The following is a 16,656-nucleotide window of genomic DNA, read 5'->3' as shown; positions in this document are numbered from 1 at the left end:
ATTGCTCCGTATGCGGCTGGGAAAGCCACGCGGGCCGAGCTCCTTGGGGCACGCGGCCGCACATCCCCGAGCACCAGCACAGAGCTGCGCCAGGGCCCTCTCCTGCCTCCCCGCAGAGCGGAGTTGGCTCTGGCGCAGCTGGGGGAGGCCCAGCTGGCCCGAGGCTGCACGGTGACTGAGGCTGCACGGTGACCGAGGCTGCACGGTGCCTGGCCCGAGGCTGCACGGTGCCTGGCCCGTACCGTCAGGTCGGCTGTGCCTTTGGCTCCCCACCCAGCTCCAGCCCCACTTGGTGACACGAGTGCGTGTGTGTGGGCCCAGCCTCCAGGGTTGTCCTTGACGTGTCCCTTTGCTGACTTGGAGCTTTGATCTGTATTTGGTTGCTACCCAGAAGGCTGTCAGTCCTTCTACTCCATGCCCTTGGCTCATCTGGCATCCTGCCATGTTAACTGGAAGTTACTTACGGTTCCTAGCAAGTCCACTGAGGTGTCAAACTTTTTAGTGTCATAGGTTTGAAGGAACAAGATGTCGTCCTTTGCCTTTCCATTTTTGCTGTGTTATGGAACCTGCGGGCCTCATTCATGCAATAGTATTGCATCAAGATTTAGTGCACATAGAAAGGTGGCCTAAAATATTTATTTCTAGGGTATATACTATAACATGTCTTTACTATTTCTTTACTAAAAGTGTTTTCAGAAATGTGGAGCATTACATAAGACAAACAGTTAACAATTTCTAATCCAAGATCTTGTTCCATGCAGTATGCAGGCAGTTCAACTGTGCACAGTTTGTCAAACACTTTGGAATCTCCTAGTTGCTAAAGACAGTTTCGGTATTTCACACCCTAGAAAAAAGGGAAATACAGAAATGCCCTCACTGGTCTAAAGTCTTGACACCTGCTCCACTCTGTTTATTAGCTTGAAGGAAAACCCATCAGATAAGTCAGAAAAAAATAAGAAGCAATAAAACAGATGTGCAGAAATATTTTAAACATGTACAAGTTAAAGTTACTAGACTGCACTTGAATCCTGAATATTCTCCCTACCCAACATAAAAATGTGGAGAGTGACTTTTCCAGTTAATTGAGTTGGCAGTTCTGTCACGTGTCTGTCACGGCTCCTACGGACAGTTCTGGAGCGACCACCTGATTTTGCTACGTGAACGTTCTGGGAGGTGCAAGCGAAGACCACGCCAACCTGTAAATGCTCAGACACAGGAGGCTTCTAGATTTAACTGCTGAGAAATATTTGCTCACACTGAACAATGTCTTCAGCCCTAGCAAGATACAGTGGAAGGAGAAATGTCAGGTACTCACCAGTGCCAGCACCAGGGGAGCTTGCTGGCTGTCACGGGCCTCATCGCTGTTCTCTCTGCCCTCGCCTTCAGCTGCCTCCGCGCGTGGCCCCTCATCACCAGCACAGCTGCCTTCTGCTGCCAGCTTGGTGCCACCTTCCTCTTCATCCACAATTTCGTCAGCTGCTTCCACAAGCATTTCTAGCCTGTACAGACAGAAGCAACCCGGGCTCATTCCTGAACTGAGAAAGCCCACCAGGGAGAGCCGTGTTAATGGAACAACCAGGATACAGTAAACCTAGAAGAAGGCGAATAAACTGGCTACACGAAAGAATGAGATATCCCCCACCCACATCTCCTCCAAATGTACAGCCCTTTCAGGAGTCCAGGAACAAGAATAAATGAAAGGAAGCATTCGGATGTGCACAGCCAAGGGACAGAAGCAGCATTACCAGTCCTCCTCAGAGCCCCTTCGCTCCTGTTCTTCCTCTTCCTCATCTTCGGCCAGCTCTTGTTCCACTGCTTCCAGCTCAGCCGATGTCCTCTCCAGCAGAGCTGACACCGCATCCTGTGTGTAAGGAAAGGGAAGATGAGACCAGACACACAATATTAGCTAAAAAATGACAACTCTTACAAAAGCTGTAGTTCCCAGGGGCTCTCTGGCACCTGCAAAAACGTGACTCAGATCACAAGTTCAAGGGGTTTAAACTCTCCATGTGGAGCGCTTTAACTCATTGAGATTTACTCTTTATAAACACTGTATGCTTGAATTTTGTTTTAAAGATGACCAATGCAATCAAAAATAATCCTCTTGTCCTTTAATATATTTTCCCTCTCTCCCTCTTACACTTGCAAAGTCCCTAGATAGAAAGAGACTGTCCTTAAAAGCCACATTTTCAACGCATAGTTCTTTTAAGAAGGTATAAAACAGAAAGATTTACTTAACCAGAAAAATTAGCATACAATTTGCATGCGCACTTTTGAATTCAGTAACTTTAGGCATGCAAATTTAAATAATTAATTAAGAAAAAGCAATTTTTAAATAGCATTCATTTTAAAAGGAAACACAGTTGAAGCGTTTCAAACACCGGAGCGCAGGTTCTGCAAACCCCTGGGAGGCCCCGGCCCTGCTCTGGACCAGCTTCTGAGCAGGTTCACAGCTCCACGGAGCTAATGCAGCAACAGCCAACACATTGCTCACCAAGTCCAAGGAGTCTGATGACTGCTTGCTTAACAGAAACAGGGATTCTTCATTTTGTTCCTTGTTTTTTTTGCCAGGAATCTGCTTGCAAGGCAGCAGGTTGTACCACAGAGTACAAGTCTCATCAGAAAATGATAAATCTGCCAGACTGATCTGAGTTCCAGCCTGCACAGAATATGAAAGGGGAAGAAAAGTTTAAATTTGTCATTTTCGTGTAAGACAGCTGAAAATTAATTCTACAGTATTTTTCATGTAAAGCAGGCAGCGTGAATTTGACATGGATCTTAATTCTTTTTAACTGTGCAATCTTCCTATTTCCCCCCTGACTCCAGATGAAAAAAAAAGAAATACATGAAAGATTCCTCATACTGTCCAGCCTGCCATTTTTTATTTCAGCCTGCATAATTTCTCCCCACATGCACACACACAAAAGTCTCTCCATCACTATAATGCACAAAGCCCATTTACCTGCTTCCTACAGCACTCAATAATGAAAAGCTGGGGCACTGAAACCTGTAGCAGCGACTTACAGAACAGCAAGTCTTGACTGAAAAGTCAATTTTTCAGTTGTTCCACCACAAAAATCATTGATGCAGCAAACAATGACGGATGACCTCGTGTGGTTTAGCAGCAGAGAGGCAGGTGAAATGACAGGAAAGGACGTGACGTGACGAAACCCCTCCATGCAGCCAGGCACAGACACCCGCCTGTGCTGTCAAGCGCCGGTGCTCAGGCCCTGTCCTGGCCATTAAAGCCCTCTGCAAAACCCTTTGGTGAAGCAGAAGGTCTGGGGAGGCCCTGGGCCGGGGGCATCGCTCTGGCCAAGGCTCTGGTCACGCTGGCCAGGGTGCCTGCTTGGGGTGCTCCTCACAGATCTTGCTTTGCACCTAGCGAGGAACCTCCACCCCGTGGGGCTTCTCGCCTGTTGTCTCCTCTCACATTTTTTTTGTTCTGTGGCCATTCCTTCACCTAAGGGGAAAACTCCTGGTTTCCTTCACATCAGCCAAGCCAATGAGTTCAGCCACTAACGCCCCGAGAAAGGCCAGCACATGCCCCAGGCATTAACATCACATTTTTGAAACAGCGGCTGTTTCCAGCAGCCTGGGCTGATGAATCCTGCCAGACACCAATTTCGGCATCTCCTCTGGTGTTATAACTGCAAGTCTCACTGTGCTACTAAGTCACACCCTTGGTGAAAGACAAAACTGAGCTGTACCAGACAGCACAGAAGTACTTGGAAAGGAGACCGAGCATCGCTAGTTCCGCGGTGACCACAAGAACTCGACAAGCCAAAGCACAAACACAAACGTGCACAAACCAAACCCAGCTTCCACCAGGCCAGTCTGTAAGTGTCCTGCCTGCTTGTTACTTCCACAAGCCATAAAGACTAAGAAGGTGGATCTGATGTAAATCACCACATATAAAACTTTGTTTTTCATGAAAAATTGCAATATATCAATGAAGGTTTGCATTGATTTTTTTGCACATATTGTGAATCGGGATCAGATTTTACTTTCAGCTAGTGTAATGCTGCAGGGAAGTTTCTTATGATTTTATATATATATATATAAGTATATATATATTATATATATATATATGTATGTATGTATATGTATAATGCACATATGCATAACAAACTGACAAAGTGGAATACCAATCTGTAATTAAAAAAGTTGAGGGGACGTGGGTTCAGAATAATTAAAGCACCCTCTAGAGCTTCCATCCAAGATTCGAGTATGTATCTGGAATCTCAGAAAAAGGTAAAAATTTAATAATTACAGCACAAGTCAAGACATACATCACAATTTTTCAACAAGTGCTGTAGAATTTTAGCAGCTTTGACCACCAGAATAGGCAGGGACAAAATAAACAGATGTGTGTGCAAAAAATAGAAAAAAAGAAAGAGAGAGAGAAAAAAGAGGGAGAGGGAGAGAAAAGAGGGAGTAACAGAGCTGCAGGAGGCAGTAATAAAGCTGCCTACCAAGCACTCCTCCCGACGACTTCTACTGACAGCACAGACGTCCACTCTGAGTGTCTTCTGCAGCAGCGTTGCTTGGGAAATGGCGACTCGGAATATCTCCTTGAACAAAACGCTTTCCGTGGCAGGATGCACTTTAGTGCGGAACAGGCAGCTGATGTCAGTTGAGGATGGAAGCACAGCTACTCTAATATACCTGCAGGGAATAACACCAAGAACATTACCTGTACTTAAATCAGTGCTTTCTGGATGATGCATGATAGCAAATGGCCCCATTACCTAACTCGAACTTCATGGTGAGGTGAGACACAGCCACAAATCAGAGGTGGGAAAAAATAGAGGTGGAAAGGAGAGAAGGGGCTGAGAAACTCCCCCTGCTCCTTGCATATGCATTTCCCCAAGCAGTATTTCTGTGTCTCGGGAAGGTAGCAGCAAAAGAGGTCACTATTTCTGTCTCTATCCAAGTCTATCTTTTGATTTAGTATTGAGAAGACTGACAATCATGTCACAGACAGAAAGAAACGTTAGTGAATGAAACAGTAAATTGTTAACCAATACCTCAAACTTTGCTGGGATAAACCTATGACCTTGTCAGTAATCAAAAATAGCTCTGAGGCAGTAAGTATTAAGCTAGCTCAAGAAGTAAACAGTTACTACACATATTCAAACAGAAATCTAGAAGTCCTTAAGTCTATTCTGTATAGAAATATTCTATGACGTACTAAGTTCTAGAGAATATGGATATGACATAACATCATTTTTCAGTCCCATTTTTTACCACTATGCATATTTGTACAGTAAATACACACATTCACACATAGGCAAGTGACAGCAAAATTCTGATGTGCAAGGTCCTTGGCTTTACCCTGTCCCTCTTACTCCTCCTTGTTTTGGGTAGTTTAAGTTTTATTTAATGTTTTAGCAGGATCTCCAGTCTTCTACACTGAAGCTGCCTCAGTACTATTTAGAAGTACATACTTTAATTCATAAAAAGATGCCAGCTATAACCTGTCTTTTCCTTGCAAAACACTTTGTTGAAATCCTTATTTATATTCTGCATTATCTGCTTTCCACATATGGATGCTCAATAATAATGCTTGATAAATTTGTGATTAATCAAGTTACTCCTTACCTTTAAGGTTCACTTAAAAGACAAACATACATTAACCTCGTTTTACATCAGTATGGCACAAAAATGTATAAAGATAGCATTTTGAGCTGAAAGAATTATATTAGCAAAGTACTGTAAATAAGGTTTTAATAGATGCATAATTGTTCTCCGATTGCAGAAGTATAAAACTTTTACATATACCAAATGAAGCACTATTTTAAAAGTCTCTTTTTGTTCCGCTTTAGTGTAACGTGCAAATTTCCCAATATTTCTTTTTCTTGAAGCATTACTGGAATCTGTAAAGCTAAGCCCCACTACAGTTTGATATAGTAAGTCATACGTCTATTTGAGTGCTGTTAAGCAGTAAATCAATCCATTCCTCTGGAGAACTTGTACAATTTATTACTATATTCTCATATTTCAACATTACTGGTTAGCAATTGTTTGACTTACACTTTAGAGCCAAGGGGGACCGAAAATGCTGGAAGATTTCTGAGCCGGACTACGATCACCACAAAACTTGAACTGCTGGGGTCGTATCTGTTAGGTAAAGAACAATATGAAGCCAGAGCTCGCATTTACATTTGCATTCACATGCAAACAGAAATGTCCCCTCTGCTGGTCTCTTACCTGAGTCCTATTTGTACCTGGGCAGCCTCTAGAACTGTCGAATCATCTTCACTATATACAGTGTCCTCGGCTTCATGTGGTCTAGGGCAAACAGGCAAATACTTGATAGTTAGGAAAGTTACAGTTAACTTCTAACAATAATGGAGGCAAGTGCATACAAAACACACTACATTAGCCAAAACAGGCTGATTAAATTGCAGCGTGCAGCCCAAATGAGAGTTTCAGAGTCTCAGTGATAGCAACTCATGTTTTAGAATAGCTGCTGCCTAGACAGCTTGACAGCTTCACTAAATGATGATTGAAGCAGGTCAGGCTGAGGCAAGAGAAAAAATAGCTAATGTCATTTTTCTGTACATGCTTAGTATTTCTCCTCTCTTCCCCGAATATAAAATTTCAAAGTCAAGTTTGGGAGACGCATCCAAGCGGGATGGGGAATGGCTCTTACTGAGAACGTGTGAGAAGCAGCAGCTCCATGCAGCGATGCGACAACCACCAGCCTTCTTCTCCAGAGCCCATTTTCAGGAGCATTCAAAGAACAGGCTCAAGCCTCACAGCTGAAGAGCTGCGCTAGCACTGAACGGAGTTGCAGAAAATCAGCATGGCACAATAATTTCCAGGCATCCTCTAGGAGGTTCCAATGAGGATGTGGCATTAGGGAGTTCCAGTGGTTTTTAAAGCTCAGCATCACCATTGAGATTGCTAAACCACAGTCAAAGTGGGGGATATGGAGAATGAGAGACGTCCACCCATACCTCATCAAGACATGACACCACTAATTTGAAAGACTTCATCCAGAGGTTTCCTTTTCACTGTTTATTTCATGGCTGCTGGCTAATTTAGTAGAGTTTATTTATTTCGTCCCCTGCTTTAAGTTGCTGAACATGACCAGTTGCTGACCAGTTTATACAGTGGAGATTTCTGTATCAAAAGCTCAGGAGTGCCCTGACAGATTTCCAGTTATTCCACACAGCCTGTTCACAGACACACTCGTACCCAATGCAGGCGGATCACGCAGAGGCTCTTGTTACCTCTGCAGCACTCCCTACTCCGTAAGTGTTAGGAGTATCCACATCTGGATCTAGCACTGGAGAACAGCTAGTGCCTAGAAATCTTAGTGTCCACAAGTGGTCTACAGGGCTTATAACTGCAGCACAGAGTAACTTCTCATCACAGAGACTCAGGATTGGGAGGAAAAAAAAAAAGGGGGGGCGGTGAGGAAGACATCAGACCAGAAATCCATAACCGCAGCCACTCAGTCAAGTGGAGACTTAGTTTTGACAAAGGGAAGTTTACTTCAACCTAAGATATTGCATTAGGAGATCAGGTCTAACTGAAAATAAGGAACAAACTCCTACTAGGTTTCACTGTTCAGGGTGAAATACCAGGTCCACAGCCTAAGATGGGAATGAATGGCCACTCTAATACTTCAGCTTAGTAGAAATTCCTTTTTTATTTGAGCTTTGGCATTTCGTCTCATCTATTTTTATCAGCTTTTAATTTGCAAAATACTTGACTAGTATGAGTACTTTTAACAGAGGCCAATAAAGCCCCTTTCCATTTAGAATACCTTAACACGCTCTCATCTCTCCCAATAGGAAGGCATTCAGACTGGCAGAAGGACATCTATCTACATTTTTGAAAGCATTTTGCTAAAACATATCTCTCGAAATACTTAAAAGGGCAAAAAAACCTTAATGTCAGGCATATGTGGAAACTGAGGTAAAAAAGAAGGGTTTTAGTTTCTCTCAGTTTGCAATATTCATTGTTTATTGTTCTCCTTGCCAAGAAATGGGCAAGTCTGTACAAATGGGGAACCTGGCAGAATCCATCTCTCGTCATAAGGAAGCAACAGTAAATACCTTTCTTCTATCCTGCTCACCACACTGAAGCAGGATTATTAAAACCTTGTCTAGTTTATTTTAATAACAACATTACATTTAAAGGTTTTCTCTAGGAAAGGAAAATATTGGGGTTGGACTAGATGACCTCTAGAGGTCCCTTCCAATGTTAAGCATTCTATGATTCTATGATTCAAACAAAATACTATACAACCATATGATTTCATCTATTTAAACAAGACCAAAACTAACCAAAGCCCCCTGGAGCACTGTCAATACAGCTACACGGCAGAGCCTTTATAGTTTAAATATAGCATGTCTGGTAGGAAACAGCATTAGTAAGAAAAACACAGGAGTAGAAAGTAGCACTAACTATAGCAGCCAAATTGCAGAAAAGCTGTAATGCTGATTTCTTTGCTTTTAAAAAGTAATTATAGAACCCCACATTTTTGTCAAAGTGCTTTTCTTTCAATATGAAGCTGCAAAATATTTATAAAAGGGCAAGACTGATAAACTGCCAATGCTGACACACTGTTCAGAGATTTACTCTTTCGATGGCAGAAGTTATATTATTTCTCAAACCTACTGTTTCACAGAAGCTTCGTACACCCCACTATCTCCAGCTACCGACTCGTCAGACACAGCAGCAGATACACAAGCTGTTTTCTCCTCAAGCAGATGACTAGCTGCTCTTCTTGGTAAATTGACATCTAAGAAAGGAAGAAGAATAAAAATTAGTCCAGCAGATTAATCATCAGGAAAAGAGAAGCGCACGGCCTAGGAAGTTGCCAAGTTGGAACCAGTGGCCCTTAACCGGGCGGTACCACAGGGTGGTTTCATTGCACGTCCTCCAGCATTCTGGGACTGTGTGGTTGTTACCGCACATCCTGGCGAGGGATTTGTATGTCCAGACTGATGAAAGCGTAAAAGGACTGTTCTTTTCCAAAACGCAGGCTTCTATCATCACCCACGTCACCTGAGCTAATTATTATCCCTTATTATCTTCATTATTAACCCTCACCGTCCTGAGCTTTGGAGCTGTTATTTGCCATCTTCACATCCTGCACTTGGGAACACTCCAGCTACATGCAAAGTGACCGCCTGGTGCTCGTTAAAAATTCACAAGCCAGACAGAGGCCCCTCTCTCCAGTGATATAACTGCTAGAAATGAAAAATCCCCTTTGGTTTACTATCATCAAAAACTTCTTATGCTATACAGTCTTTATCATCAGCTACTACTAAACTTTAATCTTCAACTCGTATTTTCACGCTAGTGTCCTGCAGTGAAGAGCAGCGCTCGCAGAAAGCCACGTCCGCAGCATAATAAGTTGAAGGTCTGCGGAGCACTTCTGTCTGCGAGGGAGTGGGCAAATTGGTATGCAGTACACTCCCCACCTGAAGCATGACTTTACATCTTGTTAAGATGTTTAAAATTTAAGGCTTCAGATTAGATGACTGATTGCTGCATTTCTGCCTTTACTTACGGCAGCAGGAATGCTTTTCCTTGGTGATGAAGTGCTCTTCCCCTTCCCCGCCGCCACGTGAGGGGTGAAGGTGACGACATGATTTATTGATCACCCTTAGGAATTACCACCGCAGCCTGAACTGACTTTGACAATGACAGAGACTGACTGTGCCAGAACGACACGATATCCCGGGGTGGCTGCCGCCAGCAGGGACCTGCCCGGAGCAGTAACCAGAGGGTTCACCTGGAAGCCAGGGACAGCGAGCGCCTCACCCAAACGAGGGGTTTAGGTTAAGACAGCAGAACGCTAGCTGCACTGTCTACAGGTATGTCTGCCTGCCCCCAAGTTAGCATTCCTACAGTTTCATAAAATGTAGGTGATCAGAGTGGATTTGTCCATGTCGGGTTTATGCCTCGGGCTGAGTTTGTTGGAAAACCTTTCCATTCAGCATCACAGCAGTTCCAAGAATGAAATTAGTGAGCAGGAACACTGAGCCAATCCCAGCTCCGTGCCTCACCTCCGACGTGCAGAGGCCTCACCGGGAGGCCCGTTTCACTGTGGAAACGAGCAGTACAGGAAGCCTCGTTAATTAACTTCTGCTGCTTCCAAATCCAAGGGCTTGTTTTGGAAGCCTCAAAACAGATCTTAAAATAATTTCTATCGTATATATGACCCTACATGAGGAAGTAAGAATCAGTGTGAAGAATAACAAGATGTTTTTATACTGTAAAATTGTAACTGTTTCAGACTTAAAAATGCCCTGACTATATCCAGAATAACAGGTTCTCAAAGAGCTCTAGAGTATTAAATAACCATATGGTGCCTCTGAAAATAATGATATAAAGAAATAAGTCTTCGCAGGAAAAAAAAATCCATCTGAGTTAATTTCTGATACCTCCAATGCATGCTTGAATTTCAAACGATCATTCAGTTCTCAGACTAAATGATTCACAGTCAGATTGCAAGGAAATAAAGAAGCTAAGTTGGAAAAGATATACTGCTGGAATACGAGTAGGAAAATTAATTATTCTTCCATCTTCTATCAGCTAGTTCCAAAGCAACAGGACTGCAGTGCTCCACTACGCTGAAAAGACAAAGGGCAGGAAGACACGGAAGGCAAAATAAAAGCTCTAAATCCCTTTTCATGTTTTTTCACTTTACATTTCACAGGCTCAGACCATTAGGACTTCAGTCAATTTTATCTTCTCTTCTTTCTGCACAGTCAGAGTGTCGGATGGAGTCCCAACTTGTACTATGTACACTGCACATTCCTCTGCTGATGCCACATTGCTATTACTCTGCTCAACATTGAAATAACTAGAGTAGCATAACAACTTACACTAATGTTACAGAAACTTCTTATTATTAAAAAACAAATTGCTTATTATAAATTATATCTCCATATTTCCAAGTACCTTTTAAAAACAGGCAAGCTCCTGTGGCAGGGGTTTAAGCTTGGAACAAAACTGGACACTGAACTTGCTAGCTGGGCTATTGGATTTCCTCTGACAACCAAACTTAGTGACTTCACCATCAGCTCAGATCCAGAAATTTGGAACTGGGAACGTTCAGTCTCCGGGCATCAATTCACCCTGTCATTGCATGGTGTTCTTCTGTAAAGGTGCATAAGGAAGTATTTTCAAGAGTGTCTTCAAGAAAAACACTCTCTTTCTTTGGGTTGGGCCTCTGGGATCCATTTCTTAGAAAATGCTGCCAAGTGCTCCAGCATGTGACACAGAGAGCCAGAAAGAAATAACAGCTTCAGGTGAGGTGAAAAATTAGCAGTTGGCCTTACATTATAGAGAGCGACTCGAGAGAGCCTGGGCCACCTCTCTGCCACACAATCGTTGCCTGAGTTGAAACAAATAACTCAGGAGTCCGTTTTCAGAAGTGCTGCCATGAGCATGTCAAAGGGGGCCCCCAGCGCTCAGCGCTAGCACAGATTTGGCTCCCCCACTTTCTTCACTGTCAAAATGGAGCGGACACGTACAAACAGGTTGCAAGATACTTAAATCGTATGAGAAAGAATGACATCAGAAAAAGTCAATAGATAAATGCGCAGTGGAAGCACCACATACTGCAGCCTCAGCAGCGGGCAGCAAAGTCACTGCTCTGAGGCTTTGGAGAAGCCATCAACTCCTGGAAGCAGGAATTTTTATAGCTCTGACTCTGTCACAGCAATGACTACATAGGAAAACTAACTGTGTTACCTCGCTTTACTGCATGCTAGAAGTGGAATTAATTACACCTATTTCAGACTTCTCAAAGTTAATGTTCACCAGTTATCAGGATATCTCTCCAGACAACAGAGGCAGACAGGCAGCTTCACAGGGTGATTTATCCCATCTTTCTTAAAGGGATGGATGTTTCAGGATAGGATGACTCCTCCCTCAGAAGTTACCCACAGAATGTGTGGTGCTCTGTCTAACTTTCAGATGGATAAAAAGCTAAAAGGCCCGAGACCCACACTAAAAATGGACAGAGTCTCACTGCACTGCATGGAAGGTGGCAATTCATTTGTCTTTCTCATCTCACACTGAAAAGGAGCTGCAGGTGTTGAAGAGATGGCAGGTTCAAATAATTATCTACACATACAAAAATCCTAACTGTAGGTCCAGAAATCTCTAATGCTGAGGATGCCAATTTGTAACTTATTATTCAGTGAGAAATTTAATTTCTGATTCCTAGCTACTAAAAAACCAGCACAGGATATTTCTGCACTTTCCTCAAATGCCCTCACAATACATAGGGACAACATGAATATCTTTGTATCTTCAGGTTTTCGTTTGTTAACTTTTCATGATAAGAAAGTCTGTAAACAAGGTTTCCATCTAAATGGAATTGGGGTGACCTTATCTCTGAGGACCCAAACGTGAAGCTGTCAGAACCTCTGACTGCCCACCCAGGCAGGCCACCCTTCAGCTGCATGACTAGGATCTCTCTGTTCATAAGACAGCAGTCAGTTGAGAATTTTCATTTTATGCATACCTTTGATATTACAGCTTTATTACCTGCACTTTCTTCATGTAGAGAAGGCAGAGTTTGCCTAATGCTTTCATTAAAATCTTTATCATCTGTAGGAATCTGAGATCCTGCCCTAGCATCAGGGTCCAGTAACATTTGGTTCTCACAGAGACTAATGCCTGCAAAATCCCCGGGAAGGTCACAGTCCTCAAAGTCTGCAGTGAGGTGATGCAGGGGGGAATTTTGAGCTGACATTGAAAATGCACCTTCCAAAACCAAAGGGGAGCCTGGGGGGGATAAGGAGGACAGTGAGGATCTCGAAGACAGCGACGTCACAGATTTGGGAGGTTCAGTCAATTTTGGATGCTCTGAGGCTGAAGGAGAGTCACTGTAACCCAGTCTCCCATGGGAACTGACCACTTCATTTTCATGAATAGTAGTGATAGGCCCCGACGGAATGTAACCACTTTTTTCTTGCAATATGAAGTCAAGTTTATACTGATAGTCCAAATCTGTTATTTGATCGCCTTGGTTATAATAGAGATCCGTAGAGCTGAGCGAGTTGAGTGACCCTCTGCTTGATGTGTTCAGGGATCCCCGGCTGGATGCCAGAGATCCCAAACTGCTCCCTGAAGACACAGACAACGTACTAGCCGAGAGGCTGCAAAGAAAGAACAAACACACACATCGAAGTTACTAAACTAAACCAGACTTGATCACCAGCACCAAACAGTAAAAGGAGTCACAAGATTAACTGGAAGCTGCACTATAATAAGTTCTTAATACTGAATGTTATTTGAGGCATTCTTTTTTTTTTTTTTAACCAATCATACTGGTTGAGGTTGGGGTGCCCAACCCTCAGACCATCACAGTGCCATTTATCCAGCTCATGGCCGGCTCCCAAATCCCCGTTTCTCCTGGCGGAGGCCGCAGATTTGACAGACTGGTGTGGCAGCAACCGCAGCCCTCCCTCGGGCGCGATGATTCCTCAGCGACCCGGAAAGGGGTCCCGGGAGGCAGAGAGGCCTGCGCAGCCCGGGCAAGTCGCGCAGCCGGCCACGAGCCCGTGAAAGACGGCGGCCAGAACCGCTGCCCTGTGGCGGAGCTGCGTGACGCGCGAGGGCGGCCGTGACGCAGCCCCTCCTGCCCGCCAGCGGGGACAAGCGGCCTTGCCGGGCGGCTTCATCGCAGCAAAGGCCACTGCCCCGGCCCCGCAGGACACTGCTGGGGAACACTGCCAAAAAGGTAGTTCCAGGCAGCCCCTCTTAAACGCTTACGAGGTGTTACTGAACAGTAACAGAGCGATTAGCTTGAACAATTTTGCTACTGGGTGAGAAAACTGCTTTTGGCTGGACAAAGAGACGCACAAGCACAAACAAGAGCATGAAGTCTTTAAGGGGGATTTAGGAGACTCTCTCCCCACCTAGTCACCAATCTACCTGTACTCCCCAGGCCCTGGCTATAGCCCTCGAAATCGCTACGGCAGCCTGGATCGCATGGATAAAATGGTATAGGACTTAGTGAGGAAGCACCTTTATCCTGTGCCTAACACACTCCTCCTCTTACTGCTCTGTTTTGATTACTAAGCGAACACTTGAATATTAAGGCAGCTTTCTGAAGAGTGTAAAGAGCTTAAGGAAATTCAGCTGGATCTGCTAAATAAATGCAGTGGACAGATGGTTTTGTAGCCCAGGATATTGTCCATAAGTGGGGAAGTCCCTCCTTAGGATCAGTTACATGCATCATTACACATCACAATTCCCATCAAGTGATGCTTTTATGTTACTATGAATTTCATTCATAAAGTTACATTTTAAAACAATGACTGTTACAAAAAAAAATGCTAATGTATTTTCTGTTTACAGAAAGCAGAGGTCAGTGGTTGAAGAATTAAACTAGGATCACACAAATATTTACATGCACACATGCGTTCATCGAGCTTTGCCAGTTATTGCACCAAATAAAAGTTCTAATAATACATTTTACACAGATATCTGAGAAACGTTTTTTTTTTCTTCAATGACAGTATTTGGGAGACCTGACCAATTAGACACTTTCTAATTTTATTTACTATTTTTAGCACTGTGCCAAGATAATATGCATCCCTGCTTAATTACAAAACTAATTCAAAAAATCTGTTCTTGTGTACCTACTGAAATTATGAAGGTACACTGGGTTTTCATGGAAACGAAATGCTTGAAGCTATTACATTTGCTTTTTTTTTTTTTTTTTTTTTTTACTTCAATGTTAAATAAAATTAGTTTGGCCTCTCGCTAACAGAAAAATCTAAGAATGAAGTTTTGACACCCAGGTCTACTAAGCTGTAGTTTAAAACAGATTTTACATTATGCAGTGCAGCCTCACCTCCTAAGTTGTGAATGCAAATAAGTAGTTAACTTTGTAGTTTCTTCAAGTTTCTGTACCAACTCTTTTCTTCGCTCTTCCAATTTCAATCTGGAAACAGAGGTGTATGTAAGTATAAGAAAGCATTACAAAATAGCCAGATCATCAGACACGTGTGGCAAAACACATATAAGATGGGAACAAAATGACAGAATGGTTGAGGTTGGAAGGGACCTCTGGAGATCATCTAGGCCAACCCTCCTGCTCCAGCTGGGACACCCAGAGCACGTGGCACAGGGTGGCATCCAGGTGGGTTTGGAAGATCTCCAGAGAAGGAGACTCCACAACCTCTATGGGCAGCCTGTGCCAGGGCTCTGTCACCCTCACAGGAAAGAATTTCTTCCACACATGGAGATTGAACTTCCTGTGTTCCAACGTGCACCCATTACCCCTCGTCCTGTTACTGGCCACCACGGAGAAGAGCCTGGCCCCATCTTCCCTACAATACAATACCCTCAGGTACTTGAACATGTTGATCAATTCTCTCAGTCTTCCCTTCTCCAGGCTGAACAGGCCCAGCTTGCTTAGTCTTTCCTCCCACAACAAATGCTCCAGTCCCTTAATCACCTTCATGGCTCTACACTGGACCCTCTCTAGAAGCTCCATGTCCCTCTTGTTCTGGGGAGTCCAGAATTGCCCCCAATACTCCTGGTGTGGCCTCACCAGAGCTGAGCAGAGGGGCAGGATCCCCTCCCTTGACCTGCTGGCAATGCTCCTCCTGCTGCAGCCAGGATCCCATTGGCCTTCTTGGCCACGAGGGCACACTGCTGCCTCATGGTTAACTTGTTGTCAACCAGGACTCCCAAATCCCTCTCTGTGGAGCTGCTTTCCAGCAGGTCGACCCCTAACTTGTACTGGTGCCTGGGGTTATTACTCCCCAAGTGAAAGACCCTGCACTTGTCCTTGTTGAACCTCATAAGGTTCCTCTCTGCCCAGCTCTCTACCCTGTCTAGGTCTCTCTGAACGGCATCACAGCCCTCGGGAGTGTCGCTCACTCCTCCCAGTTTGGTGTCATCTGCGAATGATACTAAATGATGCGAATGAAGTGAAGAACCTTCTTTTTTCCATGTGGTTCTCTAATGCTGAAACCCAAGACAACCGTGCGAGCTCTCAAACCCATCACAAAATCCCAGCAACTTCAGCAGTGACTTTAACTGCAGAATACTAAGTGCCAAAACAAACCTCATAGTCATAAAAACAAATAAAAGGTTGGTGTAGTCACACTGTGCCAAGTGAAAAATACACACAATAAAAGAGCAACAGATGAGCAGTAAGAAAATAGCTGCACCTTCAGAAAAATAAAATCTGTTCTACTACCACTTTTAAAAGCAATGTTGTACACTGGCTTCTTAGTAAATATCATTTCAGATAGAAAACAAAACAATAACACTATGCAATATTGATTTTGTTAAAGAAAGAACAGGGGGGACCACTGCAGGGAAGTTAAAATCAAAACACTCTTTGAATTTCTAAGTCTTCATACGGAGACAAACTATAATAAACCAAAGCAGGGGCTAAACATACGGCTCTGAGGTACTGTCTAAGAGTCATTACCAGGGATTTCTACATCCTAAACAACTCTGTCAGAGCCGCACAGTATCGTAATGCTCATTTTCAAGGGTCACCTTTCTGCCAAAGTAGGATTATTCCCTTCTGCACCAGTACCCAGCCTAACTCTACAAACACAAATGGTGAAACCTTCCCATTCACTTTGGATGACTGCTAACAGTGAGGATTCACTAATCTCTACACTGTTTTTTCCTATTATAAGT

The 16,656-nt window shown here is 43.7% G+C and overlaps 1 protein-coding gene across 1 annotated transcript in view; it reads right to left on the bottom strand.

The window, feature by feature from the left end:
• WWC2 (WW and C2 domain containing 2) overlaps nucleotides 1-16,656 on the bottom strand; it is a 90,906-nt gene that overhangs the window by 11,311 nt on the left and 62,939 nt on the right. The window contains exons 10-18 of the mRNA XM_088524643.1: nucleotides 14,846-14,935; nucleotides 12,529-13,142; nucleotides 8,638-8,761; nucleotides 6,214-6,294; nucleotides 6,037-6,123; nucleotides 4,476-4,668; nucleotides 2,495-2,659; nucleotides 1,746-1,861; nucleotides 1,316-1,499 (exon numbers count right to left, since the gene is read on the bottom strand). Of these exons, the coding sequence (XP_088380769.1) occupies nucleotides 1,316-1,499; nucleotides 1,746-1,861; nucleotides 2,495-2,659; nucleotides 4,476-4,668; nucleotides 6,037-6,123; nucleotides 6,214-6,294; nucleotides 8,638-8,761; nucleotides 12,529-13,142; nucleotides 14,846-14,935 (1,654 nt within the window). The remainder of the gene's footprint in view (nucleotides 1-1,315; nucleotides 1,500-1,745; nucleotides 1,862-2,494; nucleotides 2,660-4,475; nucleotides 4,669-6,036; nucleotides 6,124-6,213; nucleotides 6,295-8,637; nucleotides 8,762-12,528; nucleotides 13,143-14,845; nucleotides 14,936-16,656) is intronic.

The sequence above is a fragment of the Tinamus guttatus genome, unplaced genomic scaffold (assembly GCF_059628265.1).
Source record: "Tinamus guttatus ecotype Peru unplaced genomic scaffold, ASM5962826v1 Tinamus_guttatus_pri_ptg000213l, whole genome shotgun sequence".
NCBI classification, from domain to species: Eukaryota; Metazoa; Chordata; class Aves; order Tinamiformes; family Tinamidae; genus Tinamus; species Tinamus guttatus.
This window is presented reverse-complemented; position numbering and strand designations above follow the sequence as displayed.